The sequence below is a fragment of the Rhamphochromis sp. 'chilingali' genome (genome assembly GCF_963969265.1).
Source record: "Rhamphochromis sp. 'chilingali' genome assembly, chromosome: 18".
NCBI classification, from domain to species: Eukaryota; Metazoa; Chordata; class Actinopteri; order Cichliformes; family Cichlidae; genus Rhamphochromis; species Rhamphochromis sp. 'chilingali'.
The window spans coordinates 11,656,494-11,674,495 of NC_137945.1; the positions used below are offsets into that span (position 1 = coordinate 11,656,494).

Consider the following 18,002-nt stretch of genomic DNA (forward strand, 5'->3'; position numbering starts at 1 on the left):
GCAGAAATATCCACTGTCCTAAATACTTATAGCAAAAAAGGTCAGTCTGCCCGTTACTAAACTCCAACTAACTAATGCCTTCCCCTAAAACACACATCAGTGCTGTGTGGATGTGGAGTGGATGTCCATCACGCAGCTCTAACTTCAAACGGGATTTTTCAGGACTGGTTACTTGTCCTGATAATTTGAATTTCTTTCTCCAGAAGTGTTTAAGGAATATTTTGTTGGAGTTGTACTTTGAGAAAGGGTCTTTAAGTCATCTTTAAAGTCTCGACTTGCTCTTCGGAGATTAAAACGCTGTCATAAGCAGAATGTTGCCGCGGTAACTACAAAGGTACCTTGATAAAACATGTAGTTTGTCTATCTTCTCTGTAAAGGTGTACAGTATTCTGTCTATGCAACGTCACAACAAGTCCTATTAATACCCATTCTAGCTACTCCACCAATCAAACTTTCTTTTAGCCCACATGCTGTGAGGTGAACAACGGTTTGATTTAAAAGTATCGTCCTCAGTGTTTGGTGCACGACTAGATTTAAAGACGGATGGTTTGTATGATCATTAAACAGGACGGATCTGACAGCACGACTCTTGGTACATGACCTCAGCTCTTGCTATTTATCCTCAGAAGACATAATCCTGTCAAATCCTTTTTGCTAGTGGATAAACTTAAAGCCACACTTTGTATGCTTTAAATGGCAACAAGAGGAACCTGCAAACGTGATCTAAGGTTGAACATCCAGATGTCTCGTCACCAATTCCAGTTAGAACAGTCACGTCTATAAAATCATCTGTCTTTGTTTTATGTCAAAAAGGAAAAAAGATATAAAGAAGTGCATAATGGAAACCCTGAGTCCTAATTTCACTCCATATAACTTTAACACGCTGTTGTTTTTGCACTGGAATTCTGGCATCTCTTCACCTGACATACAGAAAAAGGGATTCGATTGGAGCGTCACAATTCCCCGTGCAGTTTCGTGAACCACGTTTAGAGAGCTTTGTATATGTCTTTGGCAAAAAAAAATGAGATGATTAATGTTTCCAGTGGAGCCATTCATCTCAGCCCTAATGACAGATTTTTGGTCAGAAAATGTGTGAAAAACACGAATCCATTTGGTGCATCATTGTTGTTTTATTGATTCAACACACATTAAATGAACACATTTTGTAACCACTGTAGTACATTTTTGATGTCAGATGAGCTTGTTATTGCTGGGGTTTTAATGGAAAATTGCTAGTTTTGTTTGTAATGACCATTACATTAGTTAGGAAGTCACACTGTCATTACAGTAAAAGGCAGCGTTTCATTTCATTCCATTATTTGCAGCAGAATGCAAATCATGGTGGGATTTGGTACCATAATTCATGCATAAATGGTGCATGTTTTGATCTTTTGATCTGATTTGAATGTTTATCCAATAAACATGATGTGTTTGCTTGCGCTGTTTGTACATATTTGTAGCAACATGACAGTGAATATTTGTACGGATTAAATACTGAATGTTTTAAAGACATTTTATAGCTGCATTTGTTGTTTGCAAAGTCTAATAGAGGAGCATATTATGTGATTTCCGCTTTTTAATTTTCTTTGAACATAATTAAGAATCCCAGACATGTCTAAAAATGTACACGGTATATATTTATTTCCCTTCTCTACATATTATAAAGTGCGTCTCTGAATGAGCGCTCTGTGATGTCAAAAGGGACAAGAACCAGTCTTCACTTGTGGCTTAGAGACTCAGCCTTTTAAATACCAAACGACCAGCAGCAGCCTGCCTCTCTTACTCTAACTTTAGCGATGTCTCGGCCACAAGCAAAGCAAGCTATATGTTCTGTTGTTGGCTACAAGGACAAAAACAAGAGTTTCCATACACTTGCAGCATCCGAGGAACTGAAAACCCAGTAGATTTGTTTTAGGATTTAAAGGCAGCGTATCAAATCTACAGGAAAATCATTAGTATTTGTATGTTGTGTGGCTAAAGTTATCATTAGCTTTGACAGTAAGCCCAGATTTATGTGATAATAAAAGCAGTGACCAGAGGCAAACAGACGAATGTTTAGACTGATTTAAAACCATTAAAGAACTGGGAGTGATTTACTGTGCTTTCATGTCGCTGTTTGAACCTCAGTGCAACCTAAGCTCTGTTTGGTTCTCTCCTATTATCTGTGTTCACTGCACAGCTGTATTTAAATAAATAAATAAAAAACGAAATTAAAAAACTGCTATCTACATTTCCACTTTTTCTGTTCCTGGTGCCAAACAATGTAATGAGTATGAAATTGTGATTGACATGCTGCACATTAACTACATGTTAACCACCAATTAACTTTCAAGCCACTTTTCAAGCTGTCAGTCTGCACTGGAACAATGATGATTTTAAAGCCATGATGTAATCTGACAAAATCTCTTCGCACAAAGGGTTAAAGGCGGTGGCTGTGTTGTGATTCTGGCTATTTTTACTCTTTAAAGGATCAAACGAGGAGAACATTAGAAGCAATACTGTATCACTGTCTGTGTTAGCTGCCCTTTGATCAAATGTGTCTCCTGCTGCTATTAACTGCTATTTACTGGAGGTGGTTTGCATTTGAAACTATGGAAAGGGGAATGGGACATTTATAAAAGGGCACAAGAACAAGGGAGTTTTAGAAAAGCTTAAAAGAAGAATGTTTCTTTTTTAGGGAAATAAAATACTCGCATTATCTTGCTAAAAATGGAGAATGAAGCATCATCCTCACTTGTTTAATAATTATTTAATGCAAGATTTTGTGTATCCTTTAAACCAGAAGCGCTCACATCATTCTTCAGTCCAGCATCACCACTCAAACGTTTACAGTCTGGTGTGGCTGCATTTAAACTCCGGTTCTTTTTCCTTTCGACAGCTACACTCAGATGTGGACAAAGGAGATGGCAAGGTGAAGTACGTGCTCTCTGGTGAGGGTGCCACCTCCATCTTCACCATTGATGAGAACACGGGAGACATCCATGCCACAAAGCGGCTTGATCGAGAGGCTCAGGCTTACTACACCCTTCAAGCTCAAGCTGTAGACCGACTCACCAATTTGCCTGTGGAACCCAGATCTGAATTTGTGGTCAAAGTCCAGGACATCAATGACAATGAGCCCAAGTTTCCTGATGGACCATACCTGGCAGGAGTACCGGAGATGTCACCCTTAGGTAAGTTACTCTAGTTCTTTTACACATAATCGATTGAAGGTTAATAACCAAAGTGTTAAAAGTGATATAACATTGTAAGTAAGAATTGTAAAGTAAGTTAAAAGTGGTCACCTATTAATGCAGTACACAGTGCTTTTCTTTGTGAACAGTGTGATAGTCTCGGTTCTCCATGAAGACCCACAAGAGCTAATTATCTGTACACCTGTGTGGAGTCTATGAAAAATTCACATCATGTGGAAAAGAAAAACCTGTATATTGGATGAACTATTATTCGTCCCTGCACTGGCATAACCAAACAAGTCATTTCCCCCCCTCTCCGCGCACTCTTCAAGTCTCTCTCTCTTACTCTTGCTTTCTCTTTGACTTGTCCTTGCTCCAACATCTGCCTTTGATAATTTTCCACCTCACTGAATTCGTCTTCATCTCTCCCAGTGTTTAGGTCGTGAGGGGTGGGTGGAGGGGGGGATTTGGAACGTGTGCAATATTAATTTGAGTCCAGCATGTTCAGTTTGTAAGACTGACTACATACTAATCATACTGAATATAATTTAACCAGTATGAAGCCCTTCTTGTTCATGGGCTCCACATCAAATGAGATCCAGGTTAAATTACCTTGATTTGGGAATACCTTGGCCACAGCGCACTGGTCTGTTGGCTTCTTTCTCCTTTTCTGCTGTGATCCTGACGAATAAGGTCATGCATGCCTCGCTGTTCATTTTTTAAAGCTTCAAAAAGCAGGATGATGCACGAAGACTAAGAAACTAAAACCATTTCTCTTAGGCCACTCAGTAAAGCTTACATTTTTTTTTATATATTCCATAGGTATCATGTAGCGCTAATACCAGCAGGTTTTAGCATAAACAAAATTTTAACTTGATGATTGCACAAGAGAAAAAGTCAACTCATCACAAACGGTTATATGTAGAACCTGACAGTCATGATATCATGTTAATTAATCAGTGAAAACATTTTGATTAAAACCAAAAATGAAAAGACTCATCAATCCATCAGCATAAATCTTCTGGGAACCAAGGATCTCTGTACTAATCTGTGTCGCACATTAAGACAATTTTTGCTGATTTGTGATGCATCAGAGAGTAACCACTGCTGATATCACCGATCCTTCTGGGATTTAGGAATGTCCTGATCAGGTTTTATTGAAATACAACTAATAACTAGTGATGCTAGAAGCACAAGATTTTAAAAGCTAGAAAAAGGCTGCACATACTATCAAGCCCCCTCCCCACTCCCGATCCATTACCTTTTTCTTCTTGAGTGCTGACTTTTTTCCAGTCCTGTACATTTACAAGTCGAATAGTAATTGAGAATTGACTCCCTTGAATCCCATGGGAATACCCCAGAATTCCTGTAACCTCCACAGGATATCTGAAAAAAAGTGTGCTTCTACAGAACAGCTGACCAACTACAGTAGTCTGCAGATTAACAGACCAGCATTGGTATATCTAAAGCAAGCACAGGTAAAAACATTATACTGCACAATAATACCTCTCCTAAGGACTCAATTGATATTCTATTGATCACATTAGCATTTATTGCAACAGGTATTCCTTTTATCTGTTTAAAAAACACTCCTTGAGGGTGCTATCATATCAGCCCCTGTCTGTAAGCTGTGTGGTCAAGATTTCCTTCAAGGTTTCAGACAGGTCCTGCTCAGGTTCAAAATGCAAGTAAATGCAAATGAGTGGCAACAACATCCTGAGGCCATTCATCTTAGCAGGTGTGTTAGGAATGCAGTAAGAAAAAGTGACCTCCATATATCTAATGTCTAGAGCATGTCTGGTTTATACTGACCTAAAATTTAAAAAAACAATAAAATAAATAACAATAAATAAAATTAATATTTGGGATATTTAGGATTTAGAATATTTTTAGAGCTTGTTTTATTTCAGATATTCACATATTCACATATGCCAAAGCAGACCTCTAGGCTTAGAAATGTTGATGAGTGACTCATGTTTGAAAGCTAACTCGGGCAAACTTAAGGTCTGAATCAGGCTTGAAGGCCATAGGCATTTTTTCCACAAATTGGACTCAGAGTTCATTGCAGCCAGTACCTCCCAGTACCTTCCTGCTGAACATTTCTCTGAAAAACATCTGATCCTGATGAATACATTTCTGCCCAGCCATTACTTTTGCAATTCACTGTGGCAACACGGCATGCTTAGCAGCACAGTCACCCTTAACTTCCTCCAGCTTCACCTAGGGGTTCCCAAGGCACTCCAAGGCATGCTGGGAGCTGTGGTCTAATCACAAGTGAGCTGTGAGTGCTGGGATGGAGACAGAAATGAACCTGGGCGTCAGATGACTGAAAAGGTGACCTGAGCTTTTCAGTTGATTAAAAATTACAAACACAAAGTTTGACATGATTTTATGCCTAAAGTGTAAAAAGTCATTTTATGTCAAATTAATTACACAATCTACACAACCTGCTTGAGAATGTGTTGGCCAAAGACTATCAACTTTTTTTCAGTCAGTAAATTAAATGCAAAATTTGTAATAAAACACCATAAACCCATTTTAGTGTCATTGCTACCAAAAGGGTAATATGGAGTGGCGGTTTGTGACCTTTTTTCCCAGAGAAAATTGAGGAAATTCTGTACATAATTAAAAAGAGTGAGCATCACACACTGGGTAGCATCACTGAAACGCTGTCAAGGCTGTAAGTAGGAGTGTTATTGTGCAAGCTGTAACTGCAGGCAGGTGGGCGAGAAAGCTCTGGGTTTGAATGCATTGTTTTTTAATATGTAGTGGACATGTTTCAGTTAAAACATGGGGTTAGATGGTTCATTAAATCTGCAATGAATTGTGCTTTTGGCCACTCAGGGGCACTTTTTACACTGATATGATTGGATACTTATACACTGCTATACTGCTTTATGTCTGTTATCAGCTTGTGCTAGCATTTGTGCACAGTCGTTTTTAGAGTGTTTTCTTTTCTTTTTTTCTCTTTTTGGAAGTTCACAGTGTACAAATTATGCAATGAAAACTCTGAGAATGAAGCACAGCAGTGAGCTTGTGGGCCAGATAAGCAAAATAATGAGCTGAAAGAAGCTAAACAGGAACATGGAGCTGTGGGGAGCTCTGGTGATAGCACTTTGTGGATTGATCACTTGGTTCGAGAACCCTTTCCCGTATGCTTTGCTGTATGTGATTGATATGTGGATGGAGATTTTTATAGTTTTTACCTCGAGCAGTACATAGACAGCTGAGCAAACTCATTGCTGGTTAGGATCACCTCAGTGCTTCAAACGTGCTTGTTGCCATGCAAATGTAAATTAGAAAAAAAAAAAACAAAGGCTATTTCCAGAGTGTTCAAAGTCAAAATGGAAATTTCAGAAGGCATACAGTGGCACCGGGAGCCGTTCCAAGGGAGGCTCTGCTTTGCTTACAGCACAGGCACAGAGATCTCCGAAGGATTACACAGCTGACTGTCAATGGGGGGTACAGAGCACAGGCTTAAGGAACCAGAGGATTAGAGTACGAGGGCTTTGAGTCTCGTGCCCAACCGGTGATAACAGCAACTTACTAGAAGGATGTATTCACACCAGAATCGGTGAACTGCACGTTCCACCCGAGTACTTTATTTACTCTGCCAGTTCCTGTAAAGGTCTTCATCACGAGTTGCGAGAACAACAGGAGAATAATGCTTTGCCTCCCTTTTGTAAATATCTGCTCAAAGCAATTATCAATGCAGTAAAGAACGGGAAAGGGCGAAGCACCTCCTGTCTTCAATAATTCCTTTATAGATGTCTTTAAATCATTAATGGTCACAGCTTTGCACCCTTGATGAATGGGTTCAATTTAGAGGATATCATGAATTTAATTAATTAAAGTAATTAGAAGCAGTGCTCGTCCATGCACAGTGTGACCCTGTGGCCTGAGGATCTCTCAGGGCTTTTGTCTTAATCATGGCTGGGATGTCAAATAAAAGACAAGAGAGCTTGAGGACAGTTGGAGGTGTGACAATCGTGAGGCCTGGCTCTCTCCCGCTGCACAGCGAAAGGCCAAAGGAGCCGTTTGAGGGCTCATTACAAGCATAGAGAATGTAATGTCACCCCAAGGCCACAGCTCTTGAATTTACTACTCACCAGTCCTATATCCAGCTGTCACAGTTCCTGCCGAATTCACGAGAGCAGAGATCATGGATGGAATAGTCATTTTAATTCTTGAAATGAAAAAGGTGCTGCGGTTTAGGGAAAGTTGATTTTTTTCTTTCTTCTTTTTGTCACTGCAAGTGGAAGTGCTTAATTGCGTGGTAAAAATATTCACTGAGGTACACACGCTTAATCTTTGTTAACTACAATGCAGCATATCTGTCATAACTGTTTTTACAAAGCTCTTAATGTTCACTTTTACTTGACAGTGACAATGTGTAAATTTGACACTATGATAATTATTTAACCAAGAAGTGTATCACATTATTTTTTTTGTTCTCTCCAGCAACACATATTAGGCAGGCAAAATATTAGAAACACCTCTGAATATAACACAGTCTCGTAAAATATAATAAAACAGTGATGAAAACTGGACACAATGAAAATATGGTGGATATTATGGTAGTACAGCTGTAGAGGGAATGTAGGGAATGTATTTGCTTCCTAACAATGTTAAAACATGCATAGAAATCAGCAGGCACTCGGTAACTTTCTTTTAAAGTCTTGTAACTCATTTTTGCTTTTGTAGTTAGGAATAAATGTGAACCCAACTCTAATCAATAGTCCCTGCTCATCTGAAACAGTGGGGAGCAGGTGTGAATGTGCATGAATACAATCAACTTAATCAACTGCGGCAGCTTTGAGTACTCATGGAGGCATTGCAGAACGACTGGGCTTTAATGAAACATTTTAATATTGATTCTTCTAATATCCTGTATGTACTTCCACATCGCACAATTGTTTCTGATGGGTTTTTTTCACCTTTTCGCTTTAAATAAAAGTATATTTATATTCCTAAGACGGTCCTTCATTTGTACTAATGCAAAAGTTCCAACACACGTTTTGGGTCACTGTCAAACCTTTGCATTGTGTGCTTGCAGTCGGAAAGTGGATATTGCACTTGACAGTTGCTTGCAACCTGTACACGCAAGTGTCTGAAGAATATTGGTCTCCGCTCCAGATTAAGCACGCCGCATTTATTTTCATTACTGGCAGATGACAGTTGCTCGCCGAGAATACGGAATTGATTAGGAAACTTGTTTTGTACACAGCTGCAGGGGATAAATAACAAGGGTGAAGATCTGATCCATCACGTCGATGAAGATGGACAAATATTGAAAGGACACTGACAGGGGAAATTGAGTAGCAGACGACAGCCTGGTGGAGCTGAAAGAATCTGTTAAAATTTTCGGGGTGTTCATCAGTTTTTTTTCTCTTTCTCTCTGACATCCAGCTCACCCAGATGATATTACCTTTCATGCTGACAATATTGTTAGAACAGGATGTTTGGTGGACTCGCAGGGCAAACAAGCTGTGGAAAACATCTGAAAAAAAGAGGAAACTTTAAAAGTGCTCCATGCGAGTCCATATTGAAAGTTAATTTACGGCGGCGTCCACCACACCCTCTGTGAAGTGTTTTTAACTATCATCCTGTAATAAAGATTCAGACGTTGCCTGAGTTCTCTTTCATACAATCATCCTTTGACCTTGGTGTTTTAAACTACCTGTAATATAACCTGTCATGACTAAGAGGTGATGATATAATCTAGGTGTCCTTCTACAACCAGCCTGGTGATAACTTCTCCAGCTTCACCAAGCTTTTTTTTTTTTTTTTTTACTGTTATATTGTTCACATCCAGGGCCAGAGCCTGTTAATTCAGCTTTATGGCCAGAATGGGGGACTCTAATCTTCAATTTCCGTGATCACTTCATTCTGTAAAAGCCTGTAAAATACATCTCATGTTAGAAAGTGAGATTTTTATTAGGATGTTTGCTTCAAAGTAAAATATCACCAACTTGTAAGACAGCACTTTCTGTTTGCTACAATACAGGCTTTGCCAGATATGTTCAGCTAGCCATTAAAGTGAGATATTCAAGCATTCATGTGACAAACTGAAAAAAAGCTACACTTGTGGAGAACGGTGTTTTTTCAAGGTTATTTTAACAATTTCTATTCTTGATGATTTCACCACTGCCAAGTGTGAGACTGCTGTAGGCGTCAGCTTTAAGACCAACACTGACGTATAGTCTAACAGCGAAAAATAGCCTGAACTGTAAAGGTTGTTTTTGGTCATTTCACAATTTATTAAATGCCTTTTCCTCTCCATTATCAAATGGATATCAATTTTTCAGCATAAAATGATTTTGCCTGAAAAAAAACCCAAACCTGCACCCATTTAATGAGCCCAGTTGGAACAACAGGGTTCATTTATACCATAATGAATGACCTATTGAAATTGATTGGCACTGATTGTCGCTGATTATGTTTTCTCTGAGAAATCTTCAGACGCTTTTCTGCTTTACCTCCCGAGCCACGGCTGTCAGCTCAAGTCACATCAACCTCGTTCAGTGGGCACATTTAAAGAAAAGTGCACAAGGAGCCGTGTGCGATGTCTTCTCGTTTGCCTTAGAGGAAGTGTGGGAGAGGACAATACTGTACTGCACGCAGAAACAACAGTTGTCAGTTGTCAGCAGAGTTCACAGTTGAGTTTGAAAACAAATGTCCTTCTTGTAGGATGAACGGAAGTTTGGGGTCTTTGAGGAGGGCGAATTCTGGGCTCTGTTACAAAGTGAGGCTTTATGTCTGGGTGTTTATAACTTTATCTGCAAAACTCCACTGGATAATGTAAGGTTTTTTGTTGTTTTTTTTAGAATCACAGTCAGAAAATGCAACTTTTATAACACGCAGAGTTAAGATTCTCTACCCATATCAAACTTTAGCTACAGTTTTTACACAAAGTGAATGCAATAGGATTCACAACAATAAAAAAATAACAAGAAAACTCGTAAATATTGCACATGACTGTGAATAAATTGTGGGGTTATTGTGCAGGAGTATAATCACAAATTGCATATGCATGCTGCAGCATGTAGGCCTAAGCACAGATGTACAAAGTCAGTCAAATTTCAAATGAGAAGTGTAACTTATTTTTTGTATAACTTTTGGCAATTGCTTTGCTCAAACCTGGGGATTTACAGATAAACAAGCATCTGTTACTCAACATTCGAGTCTTAGCCAAACAGGTTCACATAATGCTGATTGAGCCTGTCAGCTACAGGTTAATCTCTCTGTATTTCACTGTATGTCAGAGCTTTAAATCTCAGGCATGAAATTTCTGCGCTGACATAGCGATAGCCACCATGCAACAAGGTCACCTCTCGCATGTGTCCTCTAGGCAGACTGCAAAGTAGTATATTAAGAACAACTTCATGTCCATTATGTCCACAACCGGTCTTGAATGGAGCATAGGAATTTGACATAAATCCTCCAGAAATTGTTGTAAAATTCTTTAATGTACTAGGTGTCATTGAATCCTAATTAGTACCACAGAGAGGTACAGTGCCTTCCAATGACATTGCTGCAGGACGACTTTAAACTCCTTTCTAAAGCAAAAAAAAAAAGTTGCAGTTTTTGGATTGCTGTGGGATGATGTGAATAGTAATTTAGCTTTGTCTTTTTTGATGGGGTGAAGTGCCTCTTTAACATGCACAGATGGGTTGCAGACCCCATTTGGCTGATGAATTAGAACAGATTGAAGTTACCAGGAAAGATGCTGCTAACTGATCTGCACCAGGCACACTGAGAAAAAAAATGGCACTGAAATGATCTCTACAGGCTTGGAGTTACACTTTAATCTTGCTGCAGCATCCCTGCAAATTATGGAAATAATTAAGAGTGTCAGTTGTTTTGCAAGAGCCAGTCAGATCAGGACCCTCTCACCACCATTACCACCAACCCCCCACAACTCCCTTCAAACTGAGTTGGTCACAGGGCTGTTGATATGATGACTGTTTCCACATTTAGCTCTGTTTGTCTTGGCTTCTTGATGCCGTCTTGGAAACTAATGAAGGGCTGTCTGCTCACAGGAACCATGGTAGTGCAAGTGGTAGCCACAGACGCAGATGACCCAACATACGGGAACAGTGCCAGGGTGGTTTACAGCATCGAACATGGACATCCGTATTTCTCAGTGGAGCCAAAGACAGGTAGGAACAGACAAAATCCGTGAATTCATCCTGCTGGTTTGCATTTGTTTTACAGATATTGCTACTGTGCATCATTTAATGAAGCTTTTTCTCTTAATGTATAAAATAATCTGTCAAAGTTGAAACTGTTTTCATATTTCTCTAGGCAATGTCATGCACTATGCATCATGTTTTTAAATGCATTTATATCAAAAGTGAGGGAAGAGTTGGTGAGCTGTTTGCCTACACAGCTCAGCCACTGTCAGTCAAATGTGAGCAAACAACAACCACACAAACCTGATAACCAAATGTATTTTTATATTCAACTCCAGTTTTTATTTATTTATCCATGAATAATTCTGTACCAACAATAATACTTCACTCATGTGGCTTTGAACTCCTACAACGCTGTCAGAGTCAAGACTGACAATTTAAAAACCTAATCAGAATTAATGATGTAAAATCAGAGATGTGTTGTCTTTTTTTAGTTAATGCATTCTTCTTCCCTGTCAAAACCTGAATTTGGTGTTCATGTGTGTTATGCTGTAGTGGCTAATGAAGCCTTACCCTCAAGTGAGTTTTTATTTATTTATTGTGTTGTTGTTTTTTGCTTTCTCATTTTTTTGTTTTTCCTTGATGAATGTACTTTTAAAATCTAAATTTAGTTTTCAAAGTCTGTGTTATGTAAAGCACAATGATTCTGTCACGAAATCGGATGCACTTATTTTTGTAATTTTCACAAAACAGTGGCTACTTTGCCCACATGAAACATTCGCTTTTCCAAAGCTTTGTCTCTCTTTAAAGAAAATTTGACTGAAAGCTAATTGATGAGGATCAAGAGCATCAAATGTGTCTTTTGGTGGTGATTTGCTAAGTTTGCTCCTTATAAATTATTGAAAAAAAAAACTTTAAATAAACTTTCAGGACATATTTGTAATTATTAGTAAACAGGGGCAGAGAACATGTATGGAGAGATGGCAGGTAGCAGTTATTGTTATACTTACTTTACTATACTTAAATGTTGAGACACCCTTCATTTTGTTTCATATTTTGCCAGAGAAGTGCTAAATGGGTTTATTGAAGTGCAAATATAAAACAAACAGTATATAAGGCACAAACAGAGTTTATACAACTCTGATGAGCTTCAGCACAGTCTGCACTCTTTTAGTTTACTTGTAGTTTCTTTAGGTAGTTTTCAGGAATAGTGCTCCAGGCTTCTTGAAGGACATTCAGAGCTCTTCTTTTAATGTTGGCTGCCTTTTGTTCAGTTCTCCGTACAGATGATCTCATATTTCTTTAGTAATGTTGACGTCCAGGCTCTGGGGAGACCAGTCCATAACTAATCGTGTTCCATTATCAGTACACGCTTACTGCGCTGATATTGTCATTGCTAGTCTGAAAAATGAAGCTGTTGTCGATTAAATGCTTTCCAGATGGTATTATGTCACAGTAATACAGTATTATATGTAATACCATACCCGATGATACCTTTCTGTATTCATGATTTAATCAGTTTTGGCAAGATCTCCTAACACCACTGGCTGAACTGCAGCCCCAAACCATAAAAGAGCATCTACTATGATGGCTATAGACACTGACTGTTGTACATTCGCTCTCCTGACCTGATCTGTATATATTTGGAAAAAGGTGAACTGAAAAATTGAATTCATAACTCCAAAGACCCGTTACCACTGATTTTCAGTCCAGTTCTTGACAGTCACCTTTCCACTGAGACCATTTCTGATGAGTAAGTAGGTGGATCAATCAAAGGGTCAGATGTATCTCTCAAGTCTTTGCTTCTTTTTGTTCCCAATTTCTAAGGACATGAGATCCAGTTTATACTGTTTATCTGCTGTAAATAGTTTTTTAGGTTTGCCACTTTTTTGGTACTCCACTAGTCCAGTTTCCGCAAATTGTTTAATGAGAATTTCACTCCATGCCGAGATATGCCAAGTTTTCAGCTAATAGCTCTTTGGAAATAGCGTGTTGCTGCAAAAATGTTGTTTTTTAGCCCGTCAAGGCATTTTTTTGTAGATTCAACCTGAGAAATGAGAACAAATTATGTGTTTTTGCGACAGGCTTGCTGGTAACAAAGTGCCTAAAGATACAATTTAAAATTGGTTCTTTTCCAAGTTGTCTGTTATGTGAAGCATTAAAACCCCAGAGTGTGTTGTATAACGGTGTGTGTTATTTCTCCTGAATTTCACTTTTCATATATATAAAGAAAATGAGTGTTGAAGGATATATACACCTGATTTTAGCACCTAGATGCATGTTTGCAAGTTTTGCCACTTGTTATAATAAAAGTAACAGCACTCAAAATAAAAAGAAACCATTTAAAAATTCGGAGGAAATGGATAAAGTAGCTTGAACCATACGATGTGAGATAGTATGGTGACTTGTGGGGCATTTTATCCTGGGAAAGTGCAGCGGCAGCCCTCGCTACATCTTCATCGCTGGCTCATTAGCCACTGCCCTGCCGAGGCTCAGCTACTTCATGCAAAGCACTCTTGCAAGAAAACAGGAAAATATGGGCCATCCAGTAATACAGGCCTCATCCTCTGCTTCAAGAGCAACACATACACACATGCTACAATTTTATGAATGTAGTTCTAATTCATGAACTGCTGAGAGCCACTGCAATGCAGAGATTTCTGTCACTTATTTTTCACACTCGGTCAGACACAGAAATAAGAGGGATGCTCAACAAAACAAACTCCGCTGTGACCTGTAAGGTTCACTGTAAACATTCAATAAACCTAACCACCGGAAGAAAATGGAACGCTCCAGAAAAAACGAATGCATATCGCAAAAAGGAAATAACTTCACACTGTGTTGGCATTATTGATGTGGTGTCTTTGGAGGAAAATATGTTGGGTGCATCAAAATTCATCAGCACATTTAGCTGTGAAGCCTGCACAGTATCGCAGAATATCCATGTTGTTTTTCACTTTCTGGAGACCTTCAACTAATGAAGCCTCCTGCTGAAGCTTTCATTAGAGAATATTTCCATGTTACCATGTTTTCGGGTGAACATTTACATGTTTTATACACTCCAAATGAAAAAAGGAAAAAGAAAAAGTCCCTCATTGATACTCTAAGCTCCAGCAGTTTCTCTGGGACTACTCTGAAGCTGCGAATCTTCAATTATAAGTGGATTTTCTCATGTTGCTTAGAAGCTAAAACTTCTGTGAGCTAATTAATCTGTTAAAATGCTGTGATAACCTTCCCTCTAGATGAGTTTTTTTAAGAACTTCTTGAATATATATTTAAGTATTTACTTAGTTCCTTACTGGTGGCATCCATAAATAAATGAATATGCTGTGTGTTTTGAATGCAATAGTTCAAATTCAGTAGTGAGCGGCACAGCTTTCAATTTTAATAGGCACTTTAAAGTAGGTAACACAGTGTAAGTAATCCCTCAGGTATAGTCTCAACATTAAAAATGTTTTGATGAATTGCAACAACCTCACTGTCTCATTCAGTTTCATTGACACGTTGCCAAAAATAAGTTTAGTTATGATTTCTGGCTCAAAGAAGCATGTAAAGCTATAAGAATAAAAATGTAAGTTAAATCAATCTAAAATGAATATTGATTATTGCCAATCTATCCATGTTCTTACAGAATTTAGGGTCACGGGGGAGGGGATGCATGCTTACGTTTACACCTATAGCCGATTTATAATCACCAATTAACCTAACGTACAGGTCTTTGCACTGTAGGAGAAAGTCAGGGTACATGAAGAGAACAAGTGCAAGAAAATGGGACAACATGCAAACTCAGTCAGCTGATAGTTTGAAAATAGAAGCTGCACTAACCACTGGTACACCATACTGGCAGCACTGATTATTGTTTCTTGAATAATCATAAAGCCTACATTAAATATCACCTTCTTTTATATCTGATTTAAGAAGATTGATGTAGCTAATATGTCTTCACAACTCTTTTTTTTAAAGCCAGATGTTACAATAAAACCTTGCCTAGCTAGCTTTGTTAGCATGCTGCATCTTTAAATGATTGTAACATTGAATGGTATGCTAATTTTGGCTAGCAAGAAACTTGAAATAAAACACCCTTACTAGAAACGTTAAACCTGCCTGTGGACCAAGTGATCCTTAACTCTGTAACATTTTAAACCAACAACTGAAACAAATGAATTACATAAATATTGATTAACAACTATTATGCATAAAACCTGTAGCTAATAAATTCCCCAGAAAATCTGTAGCTGTGGTCTCTCGAGCAGAGTAATAGTCCAAGCTTAATTCATAGTGATTTCATATTAATGGTCAATTTAAGTCCAGTATTCATCTGTGACTTACCTCCGTTTTATGTCCTCTAACTCTTGACAAAAATGCCAAGGCTAATGCCAGTGTTGCTCAGCTACTTGCTGACACTGGCTTTCTGTGTGCATTCGTATTGCAGGTTTTTAAAGCTTTTTCACTAAAACATCTGAACTGTGAAGTTGTCTGACTCTGAACTCCAAACTGCTGTTAGGAAAACATAAATAAAGAAGAAAGCTATATTCACAAGTACCTGCCAAGTGATTTTTAGGTTTAAGCATGAAAAGTTGCTTATTGCAGCTTTAAGCATAAAACTTAAAGAACAGAAAGCACACAGATAAATCCCAGGTTGGTACTCTTTCTGTAGGACAATGGCTGGTTTATTAAGCTGCCAAACAAGCATACACACACATAAGCACATACACCAAAATGTGCAGCCAGATACAGCCCTTGGGCCCCTGCCAGCACCTTGCCTTTCTGCTGCCCATCTCTGTCTGACCACGACTGATTATACTTGGCTCTCTTTTCATTCCCGCAGAAGGTGATTGGATCTCACGGTTATGAGATGCAATATTGGTGTCAGAATGGAATAGCGTGGATGGCCCTCAGAGAGGTGTGACTCCATGTGGGACTGGATGCAGGGAAGCATGAAGACATGTTCTCTTGTTTGACAGGGGTAACCTTAATAACAGCAGAGTGGAAAAAGATGACTTAAAAACTGTAACCTGTGTGTCAAGGGGGAAATCCTGCACTCTTTCATAGCAGCATTGTTGGTGTCTAGAAGTCTCTGTTGGTTTATTACACTTTCTTGCCCCCCCCCCCCCTTATCTTCCTCCCTGAAAGAGTGCAAACACACAACTGTAATGGAGAGAAATATTAGGAAGTGCTCAGTTGACTACCTTCATCTTCATCTTCATTTAGCTACCTTTCAAGAAGAACTATCTTGGGGAAATAAAAATTCATGCTGCTAAAAAAATGCTCAGCTAGTTTATTGTAAAAAACAATCCTGCTGTGTCATCAGCTTTCAAAACTCTACAAGCTATTTACCACGTTGTATTTATTGTGTGCATTTGTGGGTTCCCTTTGATTTATCGCTGCATAAATTTCTGCATTTATCTCCTCGATTGCTCTTATCCGTCAAAAAAAATCTGTTTTACATAAAGTGACTTGTCTGACTTCTTGTTCGTAAAGAACTTGTGAAAAGTAGATTGATTTATCATGTACTGCCCTGCAGTAATATTTAAAGCTGGCACAGAACTGATGAAAATTTGACCACTTTGCCTGTGGCTGTTCAATGATCTTTGACAAAGTTCGCAAGAAGACTTGTACACATCAATGACTCTTGAATGAGACTTCGTAAGGCCTATGCCAATTAAAGTGAGAGCACACAAGTGATGTTCAGACAGTGTGCCTGCCCCATAAAGCCCTCATTATTCCCATATCATGTTTATTTTCCCCTTTTTTTAATCTAAGCTCAGTGTCCAGATCCCATACTTTCACAGCCTTGACTGATGATTTTCTTTAAGGTAAGTGGATTCTTTAAAACACAAGGTTGATATTTCAGAAGCCTTACTGGGTTATAAAAACCTGTGGACTGTGATCCTCTACAGTTGACTCTGATGTTAACCAGAGATAAGTCCATATTTAAAGCTCACTAACAACATATTTAACATATAAGGACTCCAGAATGGGATTCCTGTGGAGCTGAAGCTAGAACTAGCACGAGAAACAATTATAGCAACATGTTGACCTATTTTTTGCTTACAACATCATTAGTTTTATCACCACGTATCATAGACATAAGCACACGATGGTGTTTAACACTTGGTGGGTCCCTAGCTCCCTCTGAACATCAATATTTTAGAGTTCTGAGGGATCCCAAGGTATTAGGTAGAGTAAAAAAGTAGCATTAGTTGAAGTTAATTTAAAAATTCATGAAAAATTGGAATAACAGAATAAACTACCTGTGAGAAAAAGTATTCCCTTATAGTCTGTAGGTACCCCAGTCAGTAGAATTAAAGTTATGTAAATCTGCATACTTTATTGAGAAGCCAGCACCACAGTGAATAAAAGCAGTGTGAATAAAAGAGGAGCCTAGGAGCAGGTCATCTAGGAATGACAAGGTTAGTGGTTTGATCCCTGGTTGCTTCAGTCTGCACCCCAGAGTACCCTTGAGCAAGACAGTGATTTCGGTGCATTTATCTCAGTGGACAGAACAGTATCAAAAAGTGCTTGTATGAGTGTGTGTGAATGGTTGAATGAAACATGTTTTATAAAGTGCTTTGAGTGCTCAAGTAGGGTAGAAAAGCACTGTATAAGAACCAGTCCGTTTCCCATTCATTTTTTACACTTGCCAATCACTTTAGGTACACTTTGACGGAAGGGTGTGTTAGACCCCTTTTTG

At 38.6% G+C, this 18,002-nt stretch overlaps 1 protein-coding gene across 1 annotated transcript in view; it reads left to right on the top strand.

Annotated features, from left to right (window-relative positions):
• The window catches only part of LOC308385940 (cadherin-7-like), a 123,553-nt gene that overhangs the window by 46,675 nt on the left and 58,876 nt on the right, over window positions 1-18,002 (top strand). Inside the window, exons 3-4 of the mRNA XM_080865155.1 lie at window positions 2,879-3,173; window positions 11,216-11,335. Of these exons, the coding sequence (XP_080721281.1) occupies window positions 2,879-3,173; window positions 11,216-11,335 (415 nt within the window). The remainder of the gene's footprint in view (window positions 1-2,878; window positions 3,174-11,215; window positions 11,336-18,002) is intronic.